The sequence below is a fragment of the Petromyzon marinus genome, chromosome 4 (genome assembly GCF_048934315.1).
Source record: "Petromyzon marinus isolate PM22_M1 ecotype Great Lakes invasive population chromosome 4, UKy_Petmar_22M1.pri1.0, whole genome shotgun sequence".
NCBI classification, from domain to species: Eukaryota; Metazoa; Chordata; class Hyperoartia; order Petromyzontiformes; family Petromyzontidae; genus Petromyzon; species Petromyzon marinus.
This window is the reverse complement of record NC_133670.1, coordinates 1,118,550-1,143,805: the sequence shown is the minus strand read 5'-3', so window position 1 is coordinate 1,143,805 and position 25,256 is coordinate 1,118,550. Positions and strand designations below refer to the sequence as shown.

General features: G+C 44.7%; 1 protein-coding gene across 2 annotated transcripts in view; it reads right to left on the bottom strand.

Annotated features, from left to right (window-relative positions):
• LOC116938848 (E3 ubiquitin-protein ligase rnf213-alpha) overlaps positions 1 to 24,696 on the bottom strand; it is a 142,301-nt gene extending 117,605 nt beyond the window's left edge. The window contains exons 1-11 of one of the 2 annotated variants that reach the window (XM_076054374.1): positions 24,398 to 24,696; positions 17,603 to 17,700; positions 16,530 to 16,713; positions 10,624 to 10,721; positions 9,446 to 9,583; positions 8,885 to 9,059; positions 7,638 to 7,732; positions 6,465 to 6,602; positions 5,515 to 5,562; positions 4,901 to 5,370; positions 3,783 to 3,862 (exon numbers count right to left, since the gene is read on the bottom strand). In XM_076054374.1, coding sequence (XP_075910489.1) covers positions 3,783 to 3,862; positions 4,901 to 5,370; positions 5,515 to 5,562; positions 6,465 to 6,602; positions 7,638 to 7,732; positions 8,885 to 9,059; positions 9,446 to 9,583; positions 10,624 to 10,721; positions 16,530 to 16,713; positions 17,603 to 17,693 — 1,517 coding nt within the window. In that variant the 5' untranslated portion in view covers positions 17,694 to 17,700; positions 24,398 to 24,696. Of the gene's footprint in view, positions 1 to 3,782; positions 3,863 to 4,900; positions 5,371 to 5,514; positions 5,563 to 6,464; positions 6,603 to 7,637; positions 7,733 to 8,884; positions 9,060 to 9,445; positions 9,584 to 10,623; positions 10,722 to 16,529; positions 16,714 to 17,602; positions 17,701 to 21,390; positions 21,753 to 24,397 lie in introns of those variants that run through there. The other variant, XM_032946566.2, reaches the window with a different exon arrangement.
• Between the last annotated feature and the right edge of the window lie 560 nt (positions 24,697 to 25,256).

Here is a 25,256-nt window from a genome sequence, read left to right as displayed (position 1 = left end):
CAAATGTCACCAAAAAACGAAGATCATGCTCTTTTCTTTAAAAAAAATTACAGTTTCATTCCCTTCACCCATTACAGATATCTGAAACAACATAATTGAACAAGTCACGTAGGTGAAAATAAAATAACAAAAAATCACGACGTTTCGGCCACAACACAAGCGGCCTGTCTGGAGGACAGCGCTGGAGTGGAAGAAGCCACGCTTAGATCACGACCTTTAAGCTGTGTGAGAAGAAAAAGACCAAGCACCTTGACAAAGGAATTAGCATATAATTTAGCATTGAAATGGCTCATTGAAAAAGCTAAGTTAAAGTATACTTCCACTCCAGCGCTGTCCTCCAGACAGTCTCGTCCCTTCACCTGATGAAGGCCACTTGTGTTGTGGCCGAAACGTCGTGATTTTTTGTTATTTTATTTTCACCTACGTGACTTTACCCAATAGAACCAAAGAGTATGGACCCTAGCAGTCACGAAAGCTTTAAATCTAGAATCATTGAACAAATGTAGTGCTTCAAATACTTTGGCTTTCAGATTGATTCAAATTTTACATTCCAACAACATAATTGATCACATCTAAAAAAAGGGTTTTTAGACAGAAACAAACATTGTTTTCCCATTCGATTAGACCTGAAAATTATTGAAGCTATAATTTTTGCACTTTTTGACGACTACGACACTGCTTACAGATCAGCTACTAATGGAAACGCTTAACAGAGTAAACCCACTTTATCATTCTGCTCTTAGATTTGCACTACATGTACCATACAGGACCCACCATTGTGACCTCTACTTAAAATCCAATCTCACATCAGTTAATACATCTACAATGGGCCCTGCTCATCCATAAAATAATTATTGGAAAATATGCACTATACTTAGCTAATTCATTAACCCCAATGTTAACCCAAGAAACCTAAGAGGTCCATCTAATTCCCTTTTAACTATCCCTAGAACAAAAATTAGAATAGGTGCCAAAGCCTTTGCAGTTGCAGCACCAACATATTGGAACCTTGTTTCCTCCCTTAACATCATAAATCTTCCTTCAAAAAATATCCTGAGGCAGAATATTGGTGCTGGATACGTCATTTGCAAATGTGTTTTGTAAATTTGATTCCTTACCATCCATATATCGATAGTTAAATTTCAATCTACAACTATTTTTGAAGGACTTTGTGTTGTCTTTGTGTGGTCTGGGACTGTTTTTGTTGTTTTTCTGCCATGGTCTAGCTTGCATTTAGTGTTGAAAACTCGGCAAGACTTTGATGTATTTATTAAATTTGGACGTCCATATTTTATTGATTTTTATTTATTTCTCATGACTTCCTTACTATTTCTCTATTTTGCGCTCCTATCATTCGTTTTTGTGGGGGGGGGTTTTCTCCAAAAGTATTTATTAACAAACCGATTCAGGTACACAACACATAGGATATGACAGGGGGTTGACACCAACACAAACACATTACGGATTACAGTGCAATAGAAACCTGTCTAAACTGCATGTTTCAATAAACTGTTTCAATAAAGGGAAGGGAAGAGTGCCTAAATGCCCTCATGAATGCTCTTAAGAATCAGTGCCCACAATTGAGGAGAGGTAGTGAAGAACGGGTTCCAAGTTTGGTGGTAAGCTTAATTTTGCACTTAGATGTTCTGAAGTGGCGATTTTTTTACAATGTATTGGCCGATTCCTGCAGTGTTGGGGGAGCATGCTCTTTCCAGTTGGCTATAATGGTGTGTTCTGCTATAACAATGAACTTTGGAATAATGTATTTGCCTCCCTGGAAAGGCCTTGAGGTTTTAACCCCAACAGGGACGTTAATGATGAGGTTGAGATACTTATTTTGTGAAAGTGTTTAAAGTAGCAAGTAATCATTTGTTTCTTTTTATATTGTTTGTTGTAACTTGCTGACCTGCCCCAGTCTAAATAAATATTCTAAAGCTATATAATAGTTTATAGCAGCAGCTCTCATTTTACTACGATACAATGGAAAGGGGACAACCTTTATCAGTCAACTGCATTCCAGTGCAGCAGCCTTAATAATATCTGAAAACCCATAGGATTAACCAGAGTGAATAATCGATAATGTGAAAAATAGTTAAATGCTCTCCAATGCTGCTTTATCCCCATACAATAAAAATACCCATTCGCTCTGCTAGTATCACACTCATGCTGATGCCCATGCAGGGACATTTACTTTCATTTCCTTTACAAAGGACAGTAGACGTGGCCTAGCGGTAGCACTTTCGGTGCTTGTTGCAGAAGATCACAGTTCAAATCCAGCGGCCTCCCTAATTAATACTGCCCGGTATATTAAACATCAAACTACGTGGCAGCTATTTTAGTGGACATTAAAGATACCATGACATACACAAGAGTAGGCTACCGTGTGCTGGCATCAAGGTCCAAATTTTCCAAATTTCAAAAAAATACCTGCAAATAACTACATTGGAATATACATATCCATCGTCGCCTCCTACTGCAAAAAAAAACTTGGCAGGCAAGACTCTCCTGAAAAAGAGTCATGAGACTCGGTGAGGCTTTACCGGGTAAATAAGTAAATAATTAATAAGTGTATGTTATCACACAAATTGATTAATAAAAAAATAAGAGATTCAGCATTCCATAAAAATGTCCTCCATTTACACATGTTGAAACAGGATATATTCAACCAATTGACAGCTTCCTGTATTCTATTAAACTCAAGTGGTTAATAAAATGGTTTTATAATAATGTATCTGGCTCAGAATTAGATTCTTGTTGTTGGCATCACAATTTTGTTTCAAATTGTACAGCAAAAAAAAAATTCAATGATTTGCCAACATTTTTTTATGGAAACACTGCATGTAAGAACCAGTTTGCCACAGTTGGATAGCATCACCTCGACATGTTTGAGTGCTTAAATATGTTGAACAAATAGAGTTTGATATAAAACAAACTAGGATGGTATCTACATGTAAACAGTTTGGCCTAGTTGTTGGCATGAGTTGAGTAGCCAATTTGGCTGTGGGAGGGGGTACACATCACCATACATTTGAGTCAGGTGACAGTGGTGGCACGCGCCTATAATCCAGTACTGGTGGGGAGGGTTGGCAGACCACGGAAATGCAGTGAAACTCCCATCCTGTGGCTGTCGAGATGCCATACCCTGGCTTGCCAGCATAAAGTACAGCAAAATGTAGATTTATCTCCATCTGTTACATCTCTTTGGGAATAAGTCTTACCTCTTCGTACGCTTGGGGAGCAATGGTGGTAAGATGTTAACTACCTCGCCTAGTATACAGGAGGTTGTGGGGTTCGATCACGACCCTGACACCTGTATATTTGGAGCTTGCAAATTCTCCCCGTGGTCGCATGGATTTTTATCCGGGTCCTCCGGTTTTTCCCTCCACATTTAGAAACACGCGTTTAGAGTATTTGGCTATTATAAATATCCACCTAAGCCACTTCGTTGAGCTATCGTTTATGGCCAGGTTGCTTATGAAAAATAACGAATTATTCCGGTTTCCTCCAATATATGTAAACACTCATTAATTGGCTGAAAATATCTTAATGTATAGAGGATCACGGAGATTGGGGCAATTATTGACACCGGCTCACCACCTTCCTGCTTGTCTGTAATTCCAACGCCTAAGTCATTCCGTTTTTTTACAGTGAATGAATACTGTGTGCGTTACAAGTAAAGTTTATATTCAAGAATTAAAATAATTAAACCTGCATTCTCTTCCAAAAATTCATAACTATACCTGATAAAAGTATTTGTTTGTAAATATATGGTTGTTTCTTACCTCGACTCATTCTGTTTGGACCCTTGATTTTTATTTGGATTTTTGGAATCTTTGTTTTTTGTTTTTCCTGTATCTGTTCGCTAAAGAAAAGTGACAAATGTTAGATTAACAATTGTACGACTGTGAAGCCTCACATTTAATGATTTACACCTCGAAAGCACCTTGCACCCAGAGGTCACAGGGTGCTGTACAAAGAAACAAATTCACACTAGTTTGTCAAATCCACTTGGCTTAGGACAGCAGAAAAGAGATTTTCATCAACAGAAAGTTTACCAACTGAAGTCCAGTCAGCCGTGACAACCAGTGATATTAAGACTGGACTAAAAACATACATTTTCTCTTCTGCTCCTCACATTTAGTCTAATTTGCTTAGTCCCATCTGCTGTCATCTCAGCTTGTTGCTGAATATGGTGCTTTAAAAATCTTGGATTGATTTGAGTCTTCCTTGCACCATAAAACACAAATAGCGGGCCATATTTGCTTGTTGCAGTGTCCACAAGTGTGAAATCTACAGCAAATATCTTTCAAACACGTAGAAACGTGTAAAAAGCACGCAAACATCATCAGCATTTCTTAAAGAAAAGCATTGTGGTCCTGTTGTCTTAGGCCACCATCACAATACATGTGAACAAACGTGACCAACTGACAGCAGCTGCGATTCATTGATAGACAACTGTGGATCGGCTTCGTCCTCATGAGGACTCACCAGAACGGCATAGTCACAAAGCTCACTGCTGCTAAGTCTGCCTCTAGAAACCATATATCTGGAGTCCCTGATTCCACACTATGGGGCCCATTAACTATGCTAAATCCAACAACAATGATCACTTCTGTAAAATATGAGAAAAACCCACCATAACAAGAGTAATAGAGCAGGCTGAAAAAAAACACAATTTGAGGCAGCTATGCTACATTCTCATGCTCGACGTGAGTGTCAAGTGTCTTAAGCACAGAATGGAAACAGTGATTTATTAGTATTAAAAACGTGCACGTAAAAATTACATCAGTAGAGCTTTCATTGTGCGTTTAATAAAGCTTCGGTTGAAATATTTCACTCACGATTTAAGACATTTTCATTATAACACCTTTACTATGTACGTGTTGATGTTTTAAATTACCTGTTTCCCTTGTTCTTGGCTCTCAATATTTTCTGCAGAAGACTGGCTTCTGGTCTGAACTCCAGATGTGGTATATGCTGCAGAGTCTTTGGAGGATATTTGATTATTTGCATCGGATTCCAGGTCTTTTACAGGCATGTTCTCTTTATAAGCACCTGCATTGCTTGTTGTCTTAGCTGCATAAGTAGAATGTCCTGCAGGGTCCTCATGAGCTGCGTCACTATTCTTACCAGCAGATTGAGCACTCAAACATGCCGACTGCGAAGTGTCATCATTAGCTGCACTATTCTCATATTGGAATTCCGCAGTTGCAGCTTCGGGCTTCTGATGAGAAGGATCTTGTGAGAAATCCCCACTGGGAGAGTTTATCTGCCTCTCTGGTTGAGTGTTTTCACAATTTTTACCATTGGTGGGTTGTTCCACATCTCCTTCATTTTTGTCCTCAGTCATAGAACTGTCGGCATATAAATCTGCAGTTCATGAGTAAAGATGTCATACACTACATTATAAACAGATGCATATGTGCCACAAATCTCACATTTAACACAGAGCTGATACAGAAATAAGATAGAAACCAATAGCCACACTTGTGGCAGGTGTTTTGTTACACTTACCTTTTTCTTTCTCTGTTGATGTTGGGGCTTTTTGTATGTCACCAGCATCTAAGAGCAAAGTAGTTGTGATGAAGTTATATATATAAAAAATTGCAATCATTAGTATGAACCATTATTAACCGATGGCTCAAAAGTTCTGCAAGCTGTCACTATCCGTCCTGGTCTCATGATGCAACAATTATCCACCACTTGCATATGAACCAGTTTCATTATTCTATCTCTGCTATGGACATCCTATTCAGGGCATTCCCTCCTTTTTGGCGGCCATTCAGTCATGAATATCAATCAGTGGCCATCATCCCTTTTAGTGATGTGTCCTGCACAAGCCCACTTACTGTTAAGCCCACTTATATACTTTGCAGTCAATGCCTAACTTGCATATTTGATCTAATCCATGTTCTTTTCCTGTCTCTTAATGTAATACCAAGCATGAACCTCTTTATTTTTCTTTGTGCATTTTGTTTACTGTGACGTGTTTCCAGGTGTATCCCTCTGCCAGATATCTTTATTTGTTTAGTGAACTTGTTTTACTCATTTCTCCTGAGGCTCACTTAATAAGTTTCATCAATCACTTCCTGTAGTTCATCTCCATTGGTAGTTATAATAACTGCATCATCAGACAATCTGTGATGGTTTATATTTATCCATTTACATTTCTAGATGTATTCCACTAATCATTGTATATATATATTTGCACATCATATATGGTGTCACCAGTTTCTTCACAACTTCAAATTTGATTCCTGGATAGACCAGCAATCCCACTCTTCAATAATAATGAGTCAACTCACCCAACATGTTCCTAAATAATTCATAGCATTCTGCAGGTCAGTGACAATCAATTGTGAAAAGTTCATAGTAACATTATACCACAATTTACATATACAGCAACAATGATTAGTAAAAAAGGGAGGAAAATGGCAATTACTAAATCCAGGTTAGTGTCCTACCAGCATAAGTTGTGCTTGTTGCACCAGGCATCAGGGTGACATCTGTGCAAACATTACTTTGGTCAATGTGCTCAACTGGTGATTGTTCTCTTTCCAAGATGGTGAATGTCTCCTTTATTTTTCCATCACCGCCACCATCTGAAAACAATGCTTCGTAATAACTTCATAGTACAATCATGTAAGAGCATTTCAAAAGTTAAGGGAAATTCCAGTGAACTACATACTGATTTATAACTGAATACTGTGCATATTAGGTGTCATCTCAGTACTTTATTCGTATATCACAAGAAACAAATCTAAACTCAACTGTACATGCACACAAAACAAACATGTGCACATTTACATATTTGTGCATCGGTGTGAATGAGGCCTATAACAATTTACTAATTCAGATTGACTCTTCGACTTCATCCACATGATGTGTGTGTGTGCAAACAGTTAATGAGATAATCAAATTATACATACAGTAGAATATTTCGTGTAAAGAAGTGACCAAAACAATACAAACAAGATGAAACAACGATTAATATAAATAGGGTGTAAAAAATGGGGCAAAAATTTAACAATTATTCATTTGAACCACAACCGACAGGGTGGCGAGTTACATGCCTAGTGTGTAAGTGTCTCATCACATTTATTACAATTCAGTAAAACCTCTAATAACGCACGGTGCCAACAATGACCGGTTACTGATATCAGCTTGACTGTTAATAAAAGTGAATGGGTATTGGCAGGACATGTTTCTAAAAGGGATCATGGCTGATGGTTAAGACTAACAACAGAGAGACAGCCAAAGGAGGGAACACGGATGAGACGATAGCCACTGTGGAGATGAAGCGATGGGATCAGCTCATGTGCAGGAGCCGGTTGGAATTGCGAGGATCATGAGGGACTGCAATAACTTGGAGGAGTCTTCGTTCACTAATTGATCTCATGATTATGAATGTGCATTTTACAACCACCTTCCCGTGGCTAATTCATGAGACTTAGTGCTCGGATCTGTCACTACCATAACCAATGCTGAAATTAACCTTTGTTACTATAAATGTCCGTCTGTGTGCATGTGTATGTGCATATGAAAGGAAACTGACGTACACCTACATACTGTGTTGTAGTGATTGTTGTTTGCGCTTTTCAGACTTGTGTTCAAAAACGGCAGGAATACTTATTTACCGGTAAAGTTGCTGCCTTCTTCCCGACCAACAACATCATTGTTGTGTTCCTTGTCAGTTGTTGCGCCAGCTGCTGCAGCAACACTTTCTTCATTGCTAAATAATGAATAAAAAGAACTGACAATGATCCGGAGTTTTTTCATTCACAAAATCAGAACGTAACAAAACAATAATTCTCATAAATTGCTTTGTAACATTACATATATTAAATACATACTTCAATTGTTTTATTTTGTTTAATCAGATTACAACTCAAAAGAGACAAGGAGGCTCATTTGCAGGAGTGACTTAGTATGGCTTCAAGAAGTTTTAAAACAAACTCCAGTTTTAATCAACTTCAATAAACCTACTCATTGTTTCTTTCGGTAAAGTCACGTATGTAGAAATACAATAAAATTATATTAAAACAAAAACCAATCACGATGTTTCGATCACAACACAAGCGATCTTCATCAGGTGTCAAGAACAAATCACGGAGGTAAACACAACAAAAAGATGAGAGACAAGAATTCAACAAACCTGAAAAAACATTGTGAAGCACATCCAGTCAGGCCAACAACACAGTTAGACACTTCCTGGCGGACCACGAATTTCAGAAGAGTGTTAAATTTCGTGTTCAACCTTTGGATTGCACATACTGACCGTGTACCTCGTATTTTTCATTCTATCTATGCTGGTATGTGCAATCCAAAGGTTGAACACGAAATTTAACACTCTTCTGAAATTCGTGGTCCCCCAGGAAGTGTCTGTGTTGTTGGCCTGACTGGATGTGCTTCACATAATGTTTTTTCAGGTTTGTTGAATTATCGTCTCTCATCTTTTTGTTGTATTTACCTCCGTGATTTGTTCTTGACACCTGATGAAGATCGCTTGTGTCGTGATCGAAACGTCGTGATTGTTTTTTTGTTTTAATATAATTTTATTGTATTTCTACATACGTGACTTTAACGAAAAAACCAATGAGTAATTTTATGCAGTCATGAAGAAATTAATACTTCAATAAACCTCCCCCTATAAATAACAGCACATTTCAGCTATCCAGTGTGATATTTAAATAAAAGTCAAACATTGTATTATGCGATTCAACCTAATATTGTGCGTTAGATTGTGCAAGTGCGAAGCCCAATCGTGTCATATACCCTTCTCCACCTGACAGAGCCAAACAAAACATGCTTGGCATTATACTTGTGCATTATAACCGAAAACCCTGAATCATATTTGCCAAAAACTACATGTAAATCCTATTACCTTCCGGTAGTTTTCTTTTTTCTATCTTTTTTTTTATTGTCCCGTGTCCCTTGCTGTCTAGGCGATGCTTGTGATTCTCCAATGGAGGCCTGGGAGACTGCTGGGACTCCGTCACCCTGCTGCTTGGTTTGCAGCAGAGTCCCACCGTCTGCTGAGCCGTGCTGCCCCGAAGCAGCTGAAAAAAAGTTGTAAAAACTCTATGAGCTTCAAAGTCTCAAGGATGAGAGCTCAGGATCAATGAGATAATATATTTACAGACGTAAGCATGTGATGAAATACGTAATATTTAACGACTATTAATAATGCAAAAGAGCAATATTTTTCGAAATCCATATCGGGTTTGTGAAATATTAGGCATACATGTGCAAAATCCACTCCATTGACAACAGCTGTCAAACGAATGAAAGACAAAATGGTTGAAATATTTTTATGAAAAGCATGGCTTCAGTACTGATGACTTCATAGCAACAATTAAAGCACAATTTACAGCTAGAGTAATAATAAGTTGTAAAAATAGGTTGAAAATGATCAAAACTAAATCCAGGTTAGTTTTTTTTTTACCAGCAATAGTTGTGCTTGTTGCACCAGGCATTGGGGTAACATCTGTGCAAATGTCACTTTGGTCAATGTGCTCAACAGTTGGTTGTTCACCTTCCACGACGGTCAACGTCTCTTTTATTTGGCAATCACCATCACCATCTGAAAACAATGCTTCGTAATTACTTCATAGCACAATCATGTAAGAGCGTTTAAAAAGTTAAGGGGAATTCCAATAAACTTGATACTTATTGTAAATGCATAATTCTGTTTATATAGTATTAGGTGTAACCTCGGTAGTTTATTTGTATATCATGAGAAAAAATGTGAACACAACTGCACATGTACACAATGCATACATGTGTGCACATTTATGTAATTGTACATGTGTGAATATAATGCCTATAACAATTCACTAATTCAGATTGACTGTTAGACTCCATACACATATGATTTGTGTATGAAAATTGTTCATGAAATAATCCAATTATACATACAGCAGCACACGAAGTGTAAAGAAGTGACCAAACCTGTACAAGTGAGATGGAACAACAAATAATAGAAATGCGATGGAAAGAAATGTGACAAAAAATCTACAATTCGTGAATTGAATCACAACCGACAGGGTGACTAGTTACATGTCTCGTGTGTGCGCGTGTCTCATCAAGTTTGTTAAAATTCCAGTAAAACATGTAATAACGCACAGTGAGAACAACCACCGGTTACTGACATCGCCTTGATTATTAATACACAAGTGATTTGGCTTTGGCAGGACATGTTTCTAAAAGGGATCATGGCTGATGGCCAAGACTAACAACAGAGAGACAGCCAAAGGAGCGAACACGGATGAGAGGATAGCCACTGTGGAGATAAAGCGATGGGGTCAGCTCATGTGCAGGAGCCAGTTGAGATCGCGAGGATCATGAGGGACTGCAATAACTTGGAGTCACAAGTCAGCAATTTATCTTATCATGATGAATGTGCTTTTTTACACCGACCTATTCATGGCTCATTGATGAGACTTAGTACTGGATCTGTTACTGCCAAAAAAACAATGTTGAAATAAACCTATGTTACTAAAATTGTGTGCATGTGTATGTGCTTATGAAGGAAAACTGATGTATGCCTACATACTGTGCTAGAGTGACTCTTGTTTGAGCTTTCCGGACTTTTGTTCCAAAACTCTAGGAAAACTTATTTACCAGTAGACTTGCTGCCTTCTTCCCGACCAACACCATCATTTCTGTGTTCCTTGTCAGTTATTGTTGCGCCAGTTGCTGCAGCAACGCTTTCTTCATTGCTAAATAATGAATAAAATTAACTGACGCTCAATCACAAGAACAGAACTTAACAAAACAATTCTCATAAATTGCTTTGTAACATTACAAAAAATACATAAATACTTCAATTGTTTTATTTTGTTTATTCAGATTAAAACTCAAAAGAGACAAGTAAGCTAATTTACTGGAGTCACCAGGTATGGCTCACAAGAAGTGTGACAAAGTCCAGTTTTAACCAACAACTTAAATAAGTCTCCCTTACAAACAACTTCGAATTTCAGTTATATATTGTGACGTAAAACAAAAACTCAAATATTGTATTATGTACAGTTGTTTACGTACAGTGCAAAATAAGTTCAACATACATTATTATTATATTTTGGTACTCGCAAAGGAGGCCTCATGATGTAAATGCTTACCCCGAGCGCTCATTACTCTGATAGTGCATTGTCTTTGAGTTGTGCGCCTTTTTGCGTCATCTGGTCGAACACAGTATGAGACTAGGCTCTAAGGAAAGCTGTCTCTGGTGTGGACCAATCAATTTCAAGGATGATGCATACACTATCAGTGTGTTTTTTGTTTACATTCTGACCGCAGGTATTGTGGTTAATGTAAACATGATTCCTCGTAAAAAGGTTTCAGTTTTCTTGCCAGAAAAAAGGGGGAAAAAAAACCTATTGTATTTTGGTACTTGCAAAGGAGACCTCATGATGTAAATGCTTACCCCAAGCCCTCATTACTCTGATAGTGCATTGTCTTTGAGTTGTGCGCCTTTTTGCGTCTTCTGGTCGAACACCGTATGAGATTAGGCTCTAAGGAAAGCTGTCTCTGGTGTGGACCAATCAATTTCAAGGACAATGCATACACTATCAGAGTGTGTTTTTTCTTTGCATTCTGACCGCAGGTATTGTGGTTAATGTAAACATGATTCCTTGTAACAAGGTTTCAGTTTTGTTGCCAGAAAAAAAAAACTATGATCATACATGTGATTCATAATTATTAATGAGTTTGTATGGCAGGGAGAGGGATGGTCTCGGCAGACTGGGCCTTGGCAATAGACACGAGTTATTGGGACGTGGAATGTCACATCACTGGGGGGGGAAGGAGCCGGAGCTGGTGAAGGTGGAAAGGTATTGACCAGTCGGCCTTACCTCCACACACAGCATTGGCACTGGAACCAAACTTCTCGAGAGGCCCCGGGTGGGTGTGGGGATACTCACAAGCCCCCGACTGGGTGCTGTTCAGTTGGAGTTTGTCCCAGTGGATGAGAGGGTCCCCTCAATGAGACTTCAGGTCTCAGAAAAAAAAACACTGACTGTTGTCTGATCTTATGCACGAAACAGCAGTTCAGAGTATTCGGCCTTCTTGGAGACGGTCGGTGCAGTGCTCAATAGAGTGCCGCCTACTGACTCCATAGTCTTACTGGGCGGCTTCAATGCTCACATGGGAAATGATGTAGATACCCAGAGAGGAATGATTGGGAGGAATGGCTCCCCTGATCTGAACTCAAACAAAGATATGTTATTGGAATTCTGTGCTAATCATGGAATTTCAAAATTAAACACTGTTTGAACAAAAGGATGCTCATAAGTGTATTTGGTACCAGAGCACCTTGGGTCGAAGGTCAATGATTGACTTTATAGTTGTGTCGGCCTCGTGTGCTCCAGACGTGGAGGACCCGACGACCCGGTCTACTGCTCTTCGTGAGGAGCCGGCTTCGTCGGGTCGATTTCTCATTCCCCCCGGGCCTTCCAGGGCGGACGAGCCCAACCCCCCTGGAGGCCCGGCATCGCGGACTCGCTGAAGGACTCGAGTCACATGATCCCCGCACGTTGCACACTCCCACGCCGTCATGGGTTGTCGTGCTCACATGAGTCGTGGCGAGTATTTGGCTGACCCTGCTCGCCATCGAGCTCACAGACGTTGTTACACATTGTGGGTGGGAGATGTTGGTTGTGGGGTTCTTGTACGACGCGCTTGTTGATTTGTTACTTGTTCTCTTGCTTTTTTTGTCTTTTCCTCTTTTATCTCGGTGGATATTTATTGCGCTGTTATGTTATTGTTGGAGCACACTTTGCTTGTTATTCTTTATATGTGTTCGTCGGTTGCAGCCGGGACGGCTGAATGCTACGGAGCGGGGGGGTGATGTAGTGACTGGGAATGTCACTGTGTGGTGCCGGGCCTGCGAGGCCACGGCGGATATTATGTTGTCATTATGTGCAGCCCGGTTACTGGGCGTAGTACCAGCCCTATCGGGGCTTGGGTGAGCGCTGGTTAGCGCGGGGACACCATGTACAGTGTGTAGTACGGGCTCCCGGTGAGGGAGCGAGAGAGTGTGTCAGCCAGCCATGGTTACGTTGGGGCATGATACGCTGGATGACCTGCCGACACGTGACCGGATGATATTAGAGGGGGGCCACCGGCAGAGGGGGGCCGCTGGGTGGTCACGTGGTATAGAAGAGCTCTCGGGAGCCTTCGGGAAAGAGCTAGATAGATCGAGAAGGTGGGCGGGGCGAGAGGCAGAGCCAGCCCCAGCCTAGGCCGATATAAGGAGGCCCCCGTGAGGGGCTCGAGGATCTTGTCGGTTAGTGAGAGAAGATCCACGTCGGGTTGAAGAAGCCTCTAGCCACGCGGTCCGGGACCCAGCGTGTGGTCCGGACCGGGAGAGCGAAACCGTGTCTAGTTCTGCCGTAGCGTGGTTAGATGGGCAGTCATCACCCAAGTGTAGGTTACGTTATGTTGTGTTGTTAGTTGATTAAAAGTATTGCTCCCAAGACAACGTCTGCGACTCAGTAGATCTGTCGTCCCGACAGGTCTGTACCTTTCACCTGAAGACGGCCGCTTGCGTTGTGGCCGAAACGTCGTGAGAATTTTATTGTGTTATTTTATTATTTTATTCTCATTTACGCGACTTTACCGAAAGAACCAAAGAAGATGAATCCTTGCAGTCACGAAAGCTTTATACAGTTGAATCATTGGACCTAAAGCTGTATGTTCTGGACACTTGGGTTAAGAGAAGGGCAGAGCTGTCAACTGATCACCACCTGGTGGTAAGTTGGATTCAACGCTTGGAGCACCGATCAGATAGACGTGGAAGGCCCAAACGAAGTGTGGGTTTTCTGGGAACATCTGGTGGAAGACACTCTAGGGGAGGTTATGGACCTTGAGTAAGAGTGGACGATGTTCAGGACCTCGAATGTCGATACAGCTGTGAAAAGTTGCGGCCTGAAGGCAGTTGGTGCCTGTCATGGTAGCAATCCTAGGTCCCGCTGGTGGACACCAGTGGTGAGGGAAGCTATGCTCAGAAAAAGGTCACCCGACTCAATTGAGAAGTACCGGTTTGCCAAGAGAGTGGCAGCGGCAGCAGGTGAGGTGTTTTAAGAGGCCATGGAGAGGCACTACCGGGCAGCCTCAAAGATGTTCTGGCAAACCATTTGATGCCTTAGGAGGGGTCGACGGGATGTGGTCCAGGCTGTTCTCAGTCAGGGTGGCGTAACATTGAACTCAACTAAGGAGAGAGTCGAGAGGCGGAAGTAACACTTTGAGGAACTCCTCAACCAGGCGGACATGCCCTCCTCTCAGGAGGCAGCCCTGGAAACAGATGGGCGGGTCGGATCCATCACGGCTGCTGAAGTCGATGCGGTTGTCGAGGGCCTTCGTCGTGGCAAAACTGCTGGGGTGGACGAGATTCGCCAGTTGTTGAAAGTACTGGACTATGTAGGGGTGTCGTGGTTAACACGCCTCTTCAATGTTTTGTGAAAGGGGGGTACAGTACCTCTTGATTGGCAAACTGGGGTCATAGCCCCCATTTTTAATAATGGAAACCAAAGGGTGTGCTCCAACTACAGAGGGATCACACTCCTCAGCATCCAAGTTAAAGCCTATGCCAGAGTGCTGGAGAGGAGGCTGTGCCCGGTGGTTGAGCCTCAGATTCAAGAGGAACAATGCAGATTCCGTCAGGGTTGTAGAACAATGGGACCAGCTCTATTCTCTGTCACAGATATTTGAGGGGTCATGGGAGTATACTTCTCCGGTCTACCTCTGCTTCGTAGACTTGGAGAAGGCATATGACCGTGTTCTCCAGAATGTCTTGTGGGAGGTGCTGCGGGAGTATGAAGTATCGGTGCCGCTTTTGTGTGCTATCCGGTCCCTCTATTCCCGAGAGCTGTGTCCGTATTCTTAGTATTAAATCAAAGTCATTCACTGTGAGTGTTAGACTCCGCCTAGGGTGCGTCTTGTCTCCACTCCTGTTTGTGATGTTCATGGACAAGATATCAAGGCACAGCCGAGGTATGGAGAGTATCCAGTACGGGGGCATGGAGGTGGCGTCACTGATTTTTGCAGATAATGTTGTCCTCTTTGCCTCGTGAGCCTGTGATCTAAAGCATGCATTTGAATGGTTTGATGCCTAGTGTCAAGCGGCTGGGATGAGGATCAGCACCTCCAAATCTGAGGTCATGGTGCACTCCCGGGAGAAGGTGGAGTGTGCTGTCCAGGTGAGTGGGGAACAGCTGTGCTTAGTGGAGGAGTTTAAGTACCTCGGGGTCTTTTTTGCGAACAAAGTTCTCGGTTTACAGGTTCATTTACCTTACCACCTTCACCTATGGTCATGAGCTTTGGGTAATGTCCGAAAGGATGAGATCGCGGGTACAAGGGGCCGAAATGAGGTTTCTCCGCAGGGTTGCTGGGCTCATTCTCCATGACTGGCTGAGAAGCTTGGTAATCCGGGAGAGCCTCAAAGTCGAGCCGCTGCTCCTCCGGATCAAGATGAGCCAGTTGAGGTGGATCGGGCATCTGGTAAGGATGCCCCCTGGTAGACTCCCCCTAGAACTCTACCGAGCACGTCCCACTGGGCGAAGACCCCGGGGCCGGCACGCTGGCGGGACTATGTTGCTTGGCTGGCCTGGGAACGTCTGGGAATTTTCCAGGAAGAGCTAGAGTCCGTTGCCAGGGAAAGGGAGGTCTGGACCGCCCTACTCAACGTGCTGCCCCACGACCCTCACCAGGACAAGCGGATTGAGAAACGAACGAAGTACCTTTGGCATTATGCTTGAGCAAGAGAATCCAAAAAACTTATGAGGAATCATAATACAGGCGTCTCACTTAACGTGTGACATACGTTTTGTTAAAATTGCTTGTGAAGTGAAAATTCGTTCAATGATCATCGTTTTCCCATTGACTCCCATGTTAAAAGCTGAGTTACGTTTCAGCCCCAAAATGTTCAACTCTTGAAACTACCTTTTTCCGTGAGAAATACAAATGATTATATTTGTTAAGTAATAAAACATCAAATGTAACACTTAAGATACATGAAGAACCACAGTTCATACAGGTGCTTATCCTCGGCATCTGCAATGAATTAGCGCCCGCCCTACCACCCACATGTGCGCACACAGCACAGCAGAGCTGGCATGTATATTGAACTGCTTTCGCACCATACGTAGCCAACCATGCTAATCAGAGGTGCAGGGGGCAAGGACAAAAAACTATACACATAAAGCAGTTGAAAAGAAATTAGTTTTAAATTTAGATTTAAAAGTGCATAGTTCCAGTGGCTTCGGAATATCAGAAGAGCGTTCCAAACGGCCGCAGAAAAACATCTGAAAGTGCTCAACAGACAACTGCGGGTCGTGGTGCGCCGCCTGCCGCCACAGAACAAATTTGATCGATCGGTCTCCACTCCAGTTTTTACATGAACATTTGCTTGTTTTGCAAACGAATTGGTCTTAATTAAAATTACTCATTAGAGCAAATTCTCACAGAAAGAATGCTCGTGAAGCGAGACTTGCGTGTATTGGTCGCCAAAACCTACATGTACATCATATTACCTTCTGGTAGCTTTTTTCTTTTTATTTCTATTCCTTTTTTTTTTGTTGCCCGGTGTCCCTTGCTGTCCAGGAGATGTTTGTGATTCTCCAGCGGAGGCCTGCGAGGTTTCTGCTGCTCCGTCAACCTGCCCCTTGGTTTGCAGCAGAGTCTCTCTTGCTGCTGAGCCATGCTGCCCTAAAGCAGCTGAAAACATAATTTTGTTAAAACTATAACATCTTCAAAGTCTCAAGAATGAGAGCTCAGGATCAATTAAATGATGAGGTTAACTTCAGGTATGTGCAATTACAAAATCCATATGATTCAATTGCTGTTAATAGTGTGAATATGCAATATTTTATGAAATGCATGATATTGTGTTTGTGCAATAGTAGGCCCACATGTGTAATGTCCTGTCCATTTACAACTGTCATCAAACAGGTGAATGAAAGGAAATATACAGGAAATCCCTCGATAATTTAATTTAATTATTTAAGAAAAACATATTTTCTATCTACATGACTTTGCCAAAAGAACCAAGAATATAGGTGCTCCCTGATTTATGAACGGGAGGCGTTCTCCAAAAAACATTCGTACTACGAGGATGCGTTCCCAGCCTTCGTAACTTACCATTCATATTGTAAACAAAGACTTTATATTGAACATGATATTATATTTATACTGTCGAGTATTACAATTAGAAACTGACATAAATAACAGATGCATAGTGAAGAAGTACTGTATAGCGACAAAAATTGTATTTATTTATTTTAGTGTATTTATCATTTTACTTTCAAATAATTGCCTTTTGTGTAAAATAATGGTAAAATATTAAAAGATTGCTGTACTGAAACTTTTCGAATATATACATATCGAGGTATTATGGTCTGGTTGAAATATTTAAGGAAATTATGCTTATGACCACTCCACATGTACTGATTTGTGAGACACAATGGTTAACAAAACCAGATTCATGCCAAAAATGTATTCAAAATGTATTGTTCAAAGTTGTAATATTTGCATGGTGGGCGTGGTATGTAGTAAAAATTACAGCAGAAAACAAGAATAACATTTGTTATTGTTGTGTTATTCTGACCTGGCCTGCATTCAGGCTGTAACGGCTTCCCACATTCACTACAAAACTTTTGACGTTCTTGACAGAGCGTCTGACAGCTTGGGCACTTCATCGCATTCCTGCAACAAAGTGAACAATTCCAATGTTGTTATTTCACATTCAGAAATGTATACTACCGATCTGGAGCACACGTTTAAGCACGATTACTGTGGGTCATTACATGGACAAACCTCCTGACCCTCTTATCTCCAGCGTGGAAGAGTAGGCCAAAATACCCTCCAGAAGGCGATAGGGGGCTCTCGAGATCTTGCTGTTGTAGTGGGGACTCTTCCACCAACAGTGGCCGTGAGCAAGCAATTGCAGGGCTGCACCTCTAACGTCTAAACCTTTACTTTCAAACTCCATCGACCACTTTTCCAAATTCCAGCCAAAAACAATTGGCATGGCAACCATCAACCAACCTTAATTCATTCAATTCGTAGACCTACTGTTACAAAACCTATTTAATGCATTATTATTTACATATGCTTAAATTATTGTTGTGCTATATAGTATTTAAAAACTAGTTAATGAAGTCTGTCTTCGCCAGGCAAAAGTTTTCAATAATATAAGAATGAACCTGATGATTCTTTAGATATTTTTTTTTTATCTACGATCAGACACTAACTACTAAAAATCATTTTATTTTTCCGCAAACAAAAACCACGAAAATAGTTGATAATTCGATTAAACGTTTTATATTTAAATACGTACCCATAGGAAACCGCTCAATCTAAACAATCCATTATTGTATTAGAAATAACCAAAAATAATGAACTGAATACTCTGAGGGGAAGCTCTCCTATCTTTTACCGTTTTCGAATTGTTCAGATGTGAACATCATAAAATGCGAATCTTTTCGTTCAAAACCGCTTGAAACGCAAAGGGCTCAAAAACAACAAACTCCCGTATAGAATGGTTCTCGCTTTATTTGTATTTACTGTTTAATGCTCTATCAAAGGGAAAAAAAACGCAATCTTACATTTGAACGGTTTCTGAATGACACGCACAAACATGTTTATGGGGAACTTAAAATCTAGATTTGGGGCTCTTAAAATGAAAAATCTCGGATCTTCAGAGGTTTGATTCCCGACTCGGGCGCCTTGATGATCAGAGTTGTTGGTATATCCCCCCCGCCGTGCCGGATTAAGCGAGTGCGGGGCCTGTAGCATATGTTATAAAGGGACCCTAAATAAAAAAAACGCAAATTTGAAAACACAAATTTTTTACTTGCATAGTAAAGTTATTAGATGTTTTTATTTTCTATAGAGCCAGATAATACAAAACGCTAACCTTAAACACCCAGTCGTTCATAAAAGTTGAAGGCAGTATAGTACTATAGCTAAATACACTTACAATGTACAGTGACAGGTCATGGCCAGAAGATCCGAATTTTTAAAATGCAAATTATTCAATCGGGATCACACACACACACAGCAGCAGCAGCAACATCGCCCCCTGCTGCGGAAACCTGGTGGGGCCCTCCTGTTAAAGTCTTGAGACTCGGTAAGGCTGTGCTGGGTAAACAAGCGTCAAGAGGAACAACAACAATAATAATAACTACTACTGTTGCTGCCACATGGCCCCCAGCCAAGCACCAGCGCCCGCCCCCTTCCTTCCCCCCCCCCTTATTCATGATGAGGGGCCCGGGCCGCAGTTGCACCGCTGGCACACCCGGATGGCACCCGCCACTGAGACCCCCCCCCCCGCCACTGAGACCCCCCCGCCACTGAGACCCCCCCCCGCCACTGAGACCCCCCCCCCCGCCACTGAGACCCCCCCGCCGCTAGATCCCCCCCCTGCCACTGAGACCCCCCCCCGCCACTGAGACCCCCCCCGCCACTGAGACCCCCCCCCCGCCACTGAGACCCCCCCCGCCACTGAGACCCCCCCCGCCACTGAGACCCCCCCCGCCACTGAGACCCACCCCCCGCCACTGAGACCCCCCCCGGCCACTGAGACCCCCCCCCGCCACTGAGACCCCCCCCCGCCACTGAGACCCCCCCCGCCACTGAGACCCCCCCCGCCACTGAGTCCCCCCCGCCACTGAGACCCCCCCCCCGCCAATGAGACCCCCCCCGCCACTGAGACCCCCCCCGCCACTGAGACCCCCCCCGCCACTGAGACCCCCCGCCACTGAGTCCCCCCCCGCCACTGAGTCCCCCCCCCCCGCCACTGAGACCCCCCCCGCCACTGAGTCCCCCCCCCCGCCACTGAGACCCCCCCCCGCCACTGAGACCCCCCCGCCACTGAGACCCCCCCCGCCACTGAGACCCCCCCCGCCACTGAGACCCCCCCGCCACTGAGACCCCCCCCGCCACTGAGACCCCCCCCGCCACTGAGACCCCCCCCCGCCACTGAGTCCCCCCCCGCCACTGAGTCCCCCCCCCCGCCACTGAGACCCCCCCCGCCACTGAGATCCCCCCCCGCCACTAGATCCCCCCCCCGCCCCTGAGTCCCCCCCCCCCGCCACTGAGACCTCCCCCGCCACTGAGACCCCCCCCCCGCCACTAGATCCCCCGGGTTCAAGGCGGCGTGTTCACAGCAGAGTGGATAGATAATAAGACATTTTTTTATTATTACACGCTTTTTATTAACGCCGTCTGTTGTATCCTCAAATCTTGTAACTCCATTTTAACCCACTTCCCAATGTGGTATCGACTGCAAACTTAGCATACTTATGTTATACCGATGACAATACTATATTCTATCGTTATAATATAGTATTGTCATACTATGGCAAACTTCGGGGCCACATCCTGGAGTCGTGGAGTTCTGCCATTACCCGTACGGTGCATGTCATTAAAGCGTGTTTAAAAAAAAGTGTTTAATATTACTTATTAAGGCCTGTCTTGTGGGTGGGTGAGTAAGTGCGTGAGTGGGTGGGTGGGATAGGTGGGTGGGATAGGTGATTGGGTAGGTGAGCGGGTGAGTGAGCGGGTGGGTGAGCGAGCAGGTCAGTGGGTGGGATAGGTGATTGGGTAGGTGAGTGGATGAGTAAGTGGGTGGGTGAACGAGTGGGTGGGTGAGCGGGTGGGTGGGTGAGCGGGTGGGTGAGTGACCGAGTGAGCGGGTGGGTGGGTGAGTGGGTGGGATAGGTGATTGGGTAGGTGAGTGGGTGAGTGAGTGGGTGAGCGGGTGGGTGATTGACCGAGTGAGCGGGTGATTGACCGAGTGAGCGGGTGAGTGAGCGGGTGGGTGAGCGGGTGTGTTAGTGGGTGGGTGAGTGGGATAGGTGATTGGGTAGGTGAGTGGGTGAGCGAGTAGGTGAGTGGGTGGGATAGGTGATTGGGTAGGTGAGTGGGTGAGTGAGTGGGTGGGTGAGTAGGTGGGTGAGCGGGTGGGTGAGCGAGCAGGTCAGTGGGTGGGTTATCCGGCTGTCACCACTGTGCCGCTCCTAGACTGTGGAACAGTGCTCTGACGTTACTAACAAGACAGCCAGAGTCGTTACAGCTGTTGTTAAAGTGAACCTTACTATGGCGGTACCCCGGGGTACCATAGTACCCGGCTCTTGCATAATGCCCGTGATGCAATCATTTCACGCTTTCTTTTAACTCACTGTGTTGTTAACGTTGCTGTATCCTCAAATCTTGTAACTCAATTTTAACCCACTTCCCAATGTGGTATCGACTGCAAAATAGGTATACTTACGTCATACTGATGACAATACTATATTCTATCATATAAAAAAACACAATATATACTTCTAAACATTATTTTTTATAGGTTAGATGTTTCGGCTTGGGTCTAATTGTCCACGCTAAACTCACGTTGGCTGTAAGTCACCACGGTCCCCTTACGTCGTGGCAAACTTCGGGGCCACTTCCTGGAGTCGTGAAGTTCTGTCATTACGAGTCAGGTACATTTCATTAAAGCGTGTTTTTTAAAAAAAAGTTTTTTTAATATTACTTTTTTTAAAGTCTGCTGATGGTCGGCGATGCGTTAATCGACTCATCTCGACGAGCTGTACACGATGCACTATTCAAAGTAGAATTTTTCGATTACGTTTTTTTTATGCTATGTTTGGCGTTTCGACATCGCGGAGTGTGGCACGGATTTCTGATTGGTTGGTACCCCAGTCGCGGAGTTGAGTAACACCCCTGGAAAAAAAAAATAGTGTAACCTCACGTGCAGTGAGTGGTGGTACCCTCAGCAGGAGTGTAACCTCACCTGCAGTGAGTGGTGGTACCCTCACCAGGAGTGTACCCTCACCAGGAGTGTAACCTCACCAGGAGTGTAACCTCACCAGGAGTGTAACCTCACCAGGAGTGTAAGCTCACCAGGAGTGTAACCTCACCAGGAGTGTACCCTCACCAGGAGTGTACCCTCACCAGGAGTGTACCCTCACCAGGAGTGTACCCTCACCAGGAGTGTACCCTCACCAGGAGTGTAAGCTCACCAGGAGTGTAACCTCACCAGGAGTGTACCCTCACCAGGAGTGTAACCTCACCAGGAGTGTACCCTCACCAGGAGTGTAAGCTCACCAGGAGTATAACCTCACCAGGAGTGTACCCTCACCAGGAGTGTAACCTCACCAGGAGTGTACCCTCACCAGGAGTGTACCCTCACCAGGAGTGTACCCTCACCAGGAGTGTACCCTCACCAGGAGTGTAACCTCACCAGGAGTGTAACCTCACCAGGAGTGTACCCTCACCAGGAGTGTAACCTCACCAGGAGTGTAAGCTCACCAGGAGTGTACCCTCACCAGGAGTGTACCCTCACCAGGAGTGTACCCTCACCAGGAGTGTACCCTCACCAGGAGTGTACCCTCACCAGGAGTGTACCCTCACCAGGAGTGTACCCTCACCATGAGTGTACCCTCACCAGGAGTGTACCCTCACCAGGAGTGTACCCTCACCAGGAGTGTAAGCTCACCAGGAGTGTACCCTCACCAGGAGTGTACCCTCACCAGGAGTGTACCCTCACCAGGAGTGTACCCTCACCAGGAGTGTAAGCTCACCAGGAGTGTACCCTCACCAGGAGTGTACCCTCACCAGGAGTGTACCCTCACCAGGAGTGTAAGCTCACCTACAGTGAGTGGTGGTACCCTCACCAGGAATGTACCCTCACCAGGAGTGTAAGCTCACCAGGAGTGTACCCTCACCATGAGTGTAAGCTCACCAGGAGTGTAACCTCACCAGGAGTGTAACCTCACCAGGAGTGTACCCTCACCATGAGTGTAAGCTCACCAGGAGTGTAACCTCACCAGGAGTGTAACCTCACCAGGAGTGTACCCTCACCAGGAGTGTACCCTCACCAGGAGTGTAAGCTCACCATGAGTGTAACCTCACCAGGAGTGTAACCTCACCAGGAGTGTACCCTCACCAGGAGTGTACCCTCACCAGGAGTGTACCCTCACCAGGAGTGTAAGCTCACCAGGAGTGTACCCTCACCAGGAGTGTACCCTCACCAGGAGTGTACCTCACCAGGAGTGTAAGCTCACCAGGAGTGTACCCTCACCAGGAGTGTAACCTCACCAGGAGTGTAACCTCACCAGGAGTGTAACCTCACCATGAGTGTAACCTCACCTGCAGTGAGTGGTGGTACCCTCACCAGGAGTGTACCCTCACCAGGAGTGTACCCTCACCAGGAGTGTAAGCTCACCAGGAGTGTAACCTCACCAGGAGTGTACCCTCACCAGGAGTGTACCCTCACCATGAGTGTACCCTCACCAGGAGTGTAACCTCACCAGGAGTGTAACCTCACCAGGAGTGTAACCTCACCAGGAGTGTAAGCTCACCAGGAGTGTAACCTCACCAGGAGTGTACCCTCACCAGGAGTGTACCCTCACCAGGAGTGTACCCTCACCAGGAGTGTACCCTCACCAGGAGTGTAACCTCACCTGGAGTGTACCCTCACCAGGAGTGTAACCTCACCAGGAGTGTAAGCTCACCAGGAGTGTACCCTCACCAGGAGTGTACCCTCACCATGAGTGTACCCTCACCAGGAGTGTAACCTCACCAGGAGTGTACCCTCACCAGGAGTGTACCCTCACCAGGAGTGTACCCTCACCAGGAGTGTACCCTCACCAGGAGTGTAAGCTCACCAGGAGTGTAACCTCACCAGGAGTGTACCCTCACCAGGAGTGTACCCTCACCATGAGTGTACCCTCACCAGGAGTGCACCCTCACCAGGAGTGTAACCTCACCAGGAGTGTACCCTCACCATGAGTGTACCCTCACCAGGAGTGTAAGCTCACCAGGAGTGTAACCTCACCAGGAGTGTACCCTCACCAGGAGTGTAAGCTCACCAGGAGTGTAACCTCACCAGGAGTGTAACCTCACCAGGAGTGTAACCTCACCAGGAGTGTAACCTCACCAGGAGTGTAAGCTCACCAGGAGTGTAACCTCACCAGGAGTGTAACCTCACCAGGAGTGTACCCTCACCAGGAGTGTAACCTCACCAGGAGTGTACCCTCACCAGGAGTGTACCCTCACCATGAGTGTACCCTCACCAGGAGTGTAAGCTCACCAGGAGTGTAACCTCACCAGGAGTGTAACCTCACCAGGAGTGTAAGCTCACCAGGAGTGTAACCTCACCAGGAGTGTAACCTCACCAGGAGTGTACCCTCACCAGGAGTGTAACCTCACCATGAGTGTAACCTCACCAGGAGTGTAACCTCACCAGGAGTGTACCCTCACCAGGAGTGTAAGCTCACCAGGAGTGTAACCTCACCAGGAGTGTAAGCTCACCAGGAGTGTAACCTCACCAGGAGTGTAAGCTCACCAGGAGTGTACCCTCACCAGGAGTGTACCCTCACCAGGAGTGTACCCTCACCAGGAGTGTAAGCTCACCTGCAGTGAGCGCGCCGCACACTCTCCGCGTTCCCAGCAGCGAGAGCGGCTGGGCCCTCCCGCCTCGACTCTGACCCCCCCCCCCCTCCGGCGTAGACCGACGACACGGGACGAGTCCCTTTCGCTGACAGCGGGGCGACTCTCACTCTCTCGCACCGCTGCCACAACTCGTGCGAAGAAGCAGCAGCAGGAGCTGCTGGGGTGGCTGACGGCTGGGGAGCGACTGTGAGGATCCACGGCGTGGCCCACGGTGGGGGGGGCGTGGCCCAAGGGGGGGGGGGCGTGGCAGTGGAGGTGGGGGCCGTGACGCGCCGTTCCGGGAAGGCGGCGTGGTCGTGATGCGGCGTCTTCTCAGCAGCGGCGCGTCGTCAACTCGGAATCTCATCACAATGCAGATGCATTTCGAATTAAAGCTTTCGTGACTGTAGGGATTCGTATTCTTGGTTCTTTCGGTAAAGTCACGTAGAAGGGAAACAACAAAATAATAAAATATATATAAAAACAATAAACGTGACTTTACCGAAAGAACTAAGAATAACAATAAAATTATCACGACGTTTCGATTGCAACACAAGCAATCATCGTTAGGTGTGAAAACCACAGCAAGACACTTTTTTGAAAAAAAGTGGCGAAACGTCTTGAGAATTTTATTGTTTTTTTTCATTATTTCCCTTCTACGTGACTTTACCGAAAGAACCAAGAATAAGATTACAGTATTTGTTTTATTTTACGATCATGGAAGTTTGTGTGGCTGCCCTACCCGAGGGGCATCACACACGTGTGCGCGTGTTTGTTTATCCCTCGTCTTGGGAGGGGTTTTGTTGTTGTTGTTCGTTTGATTT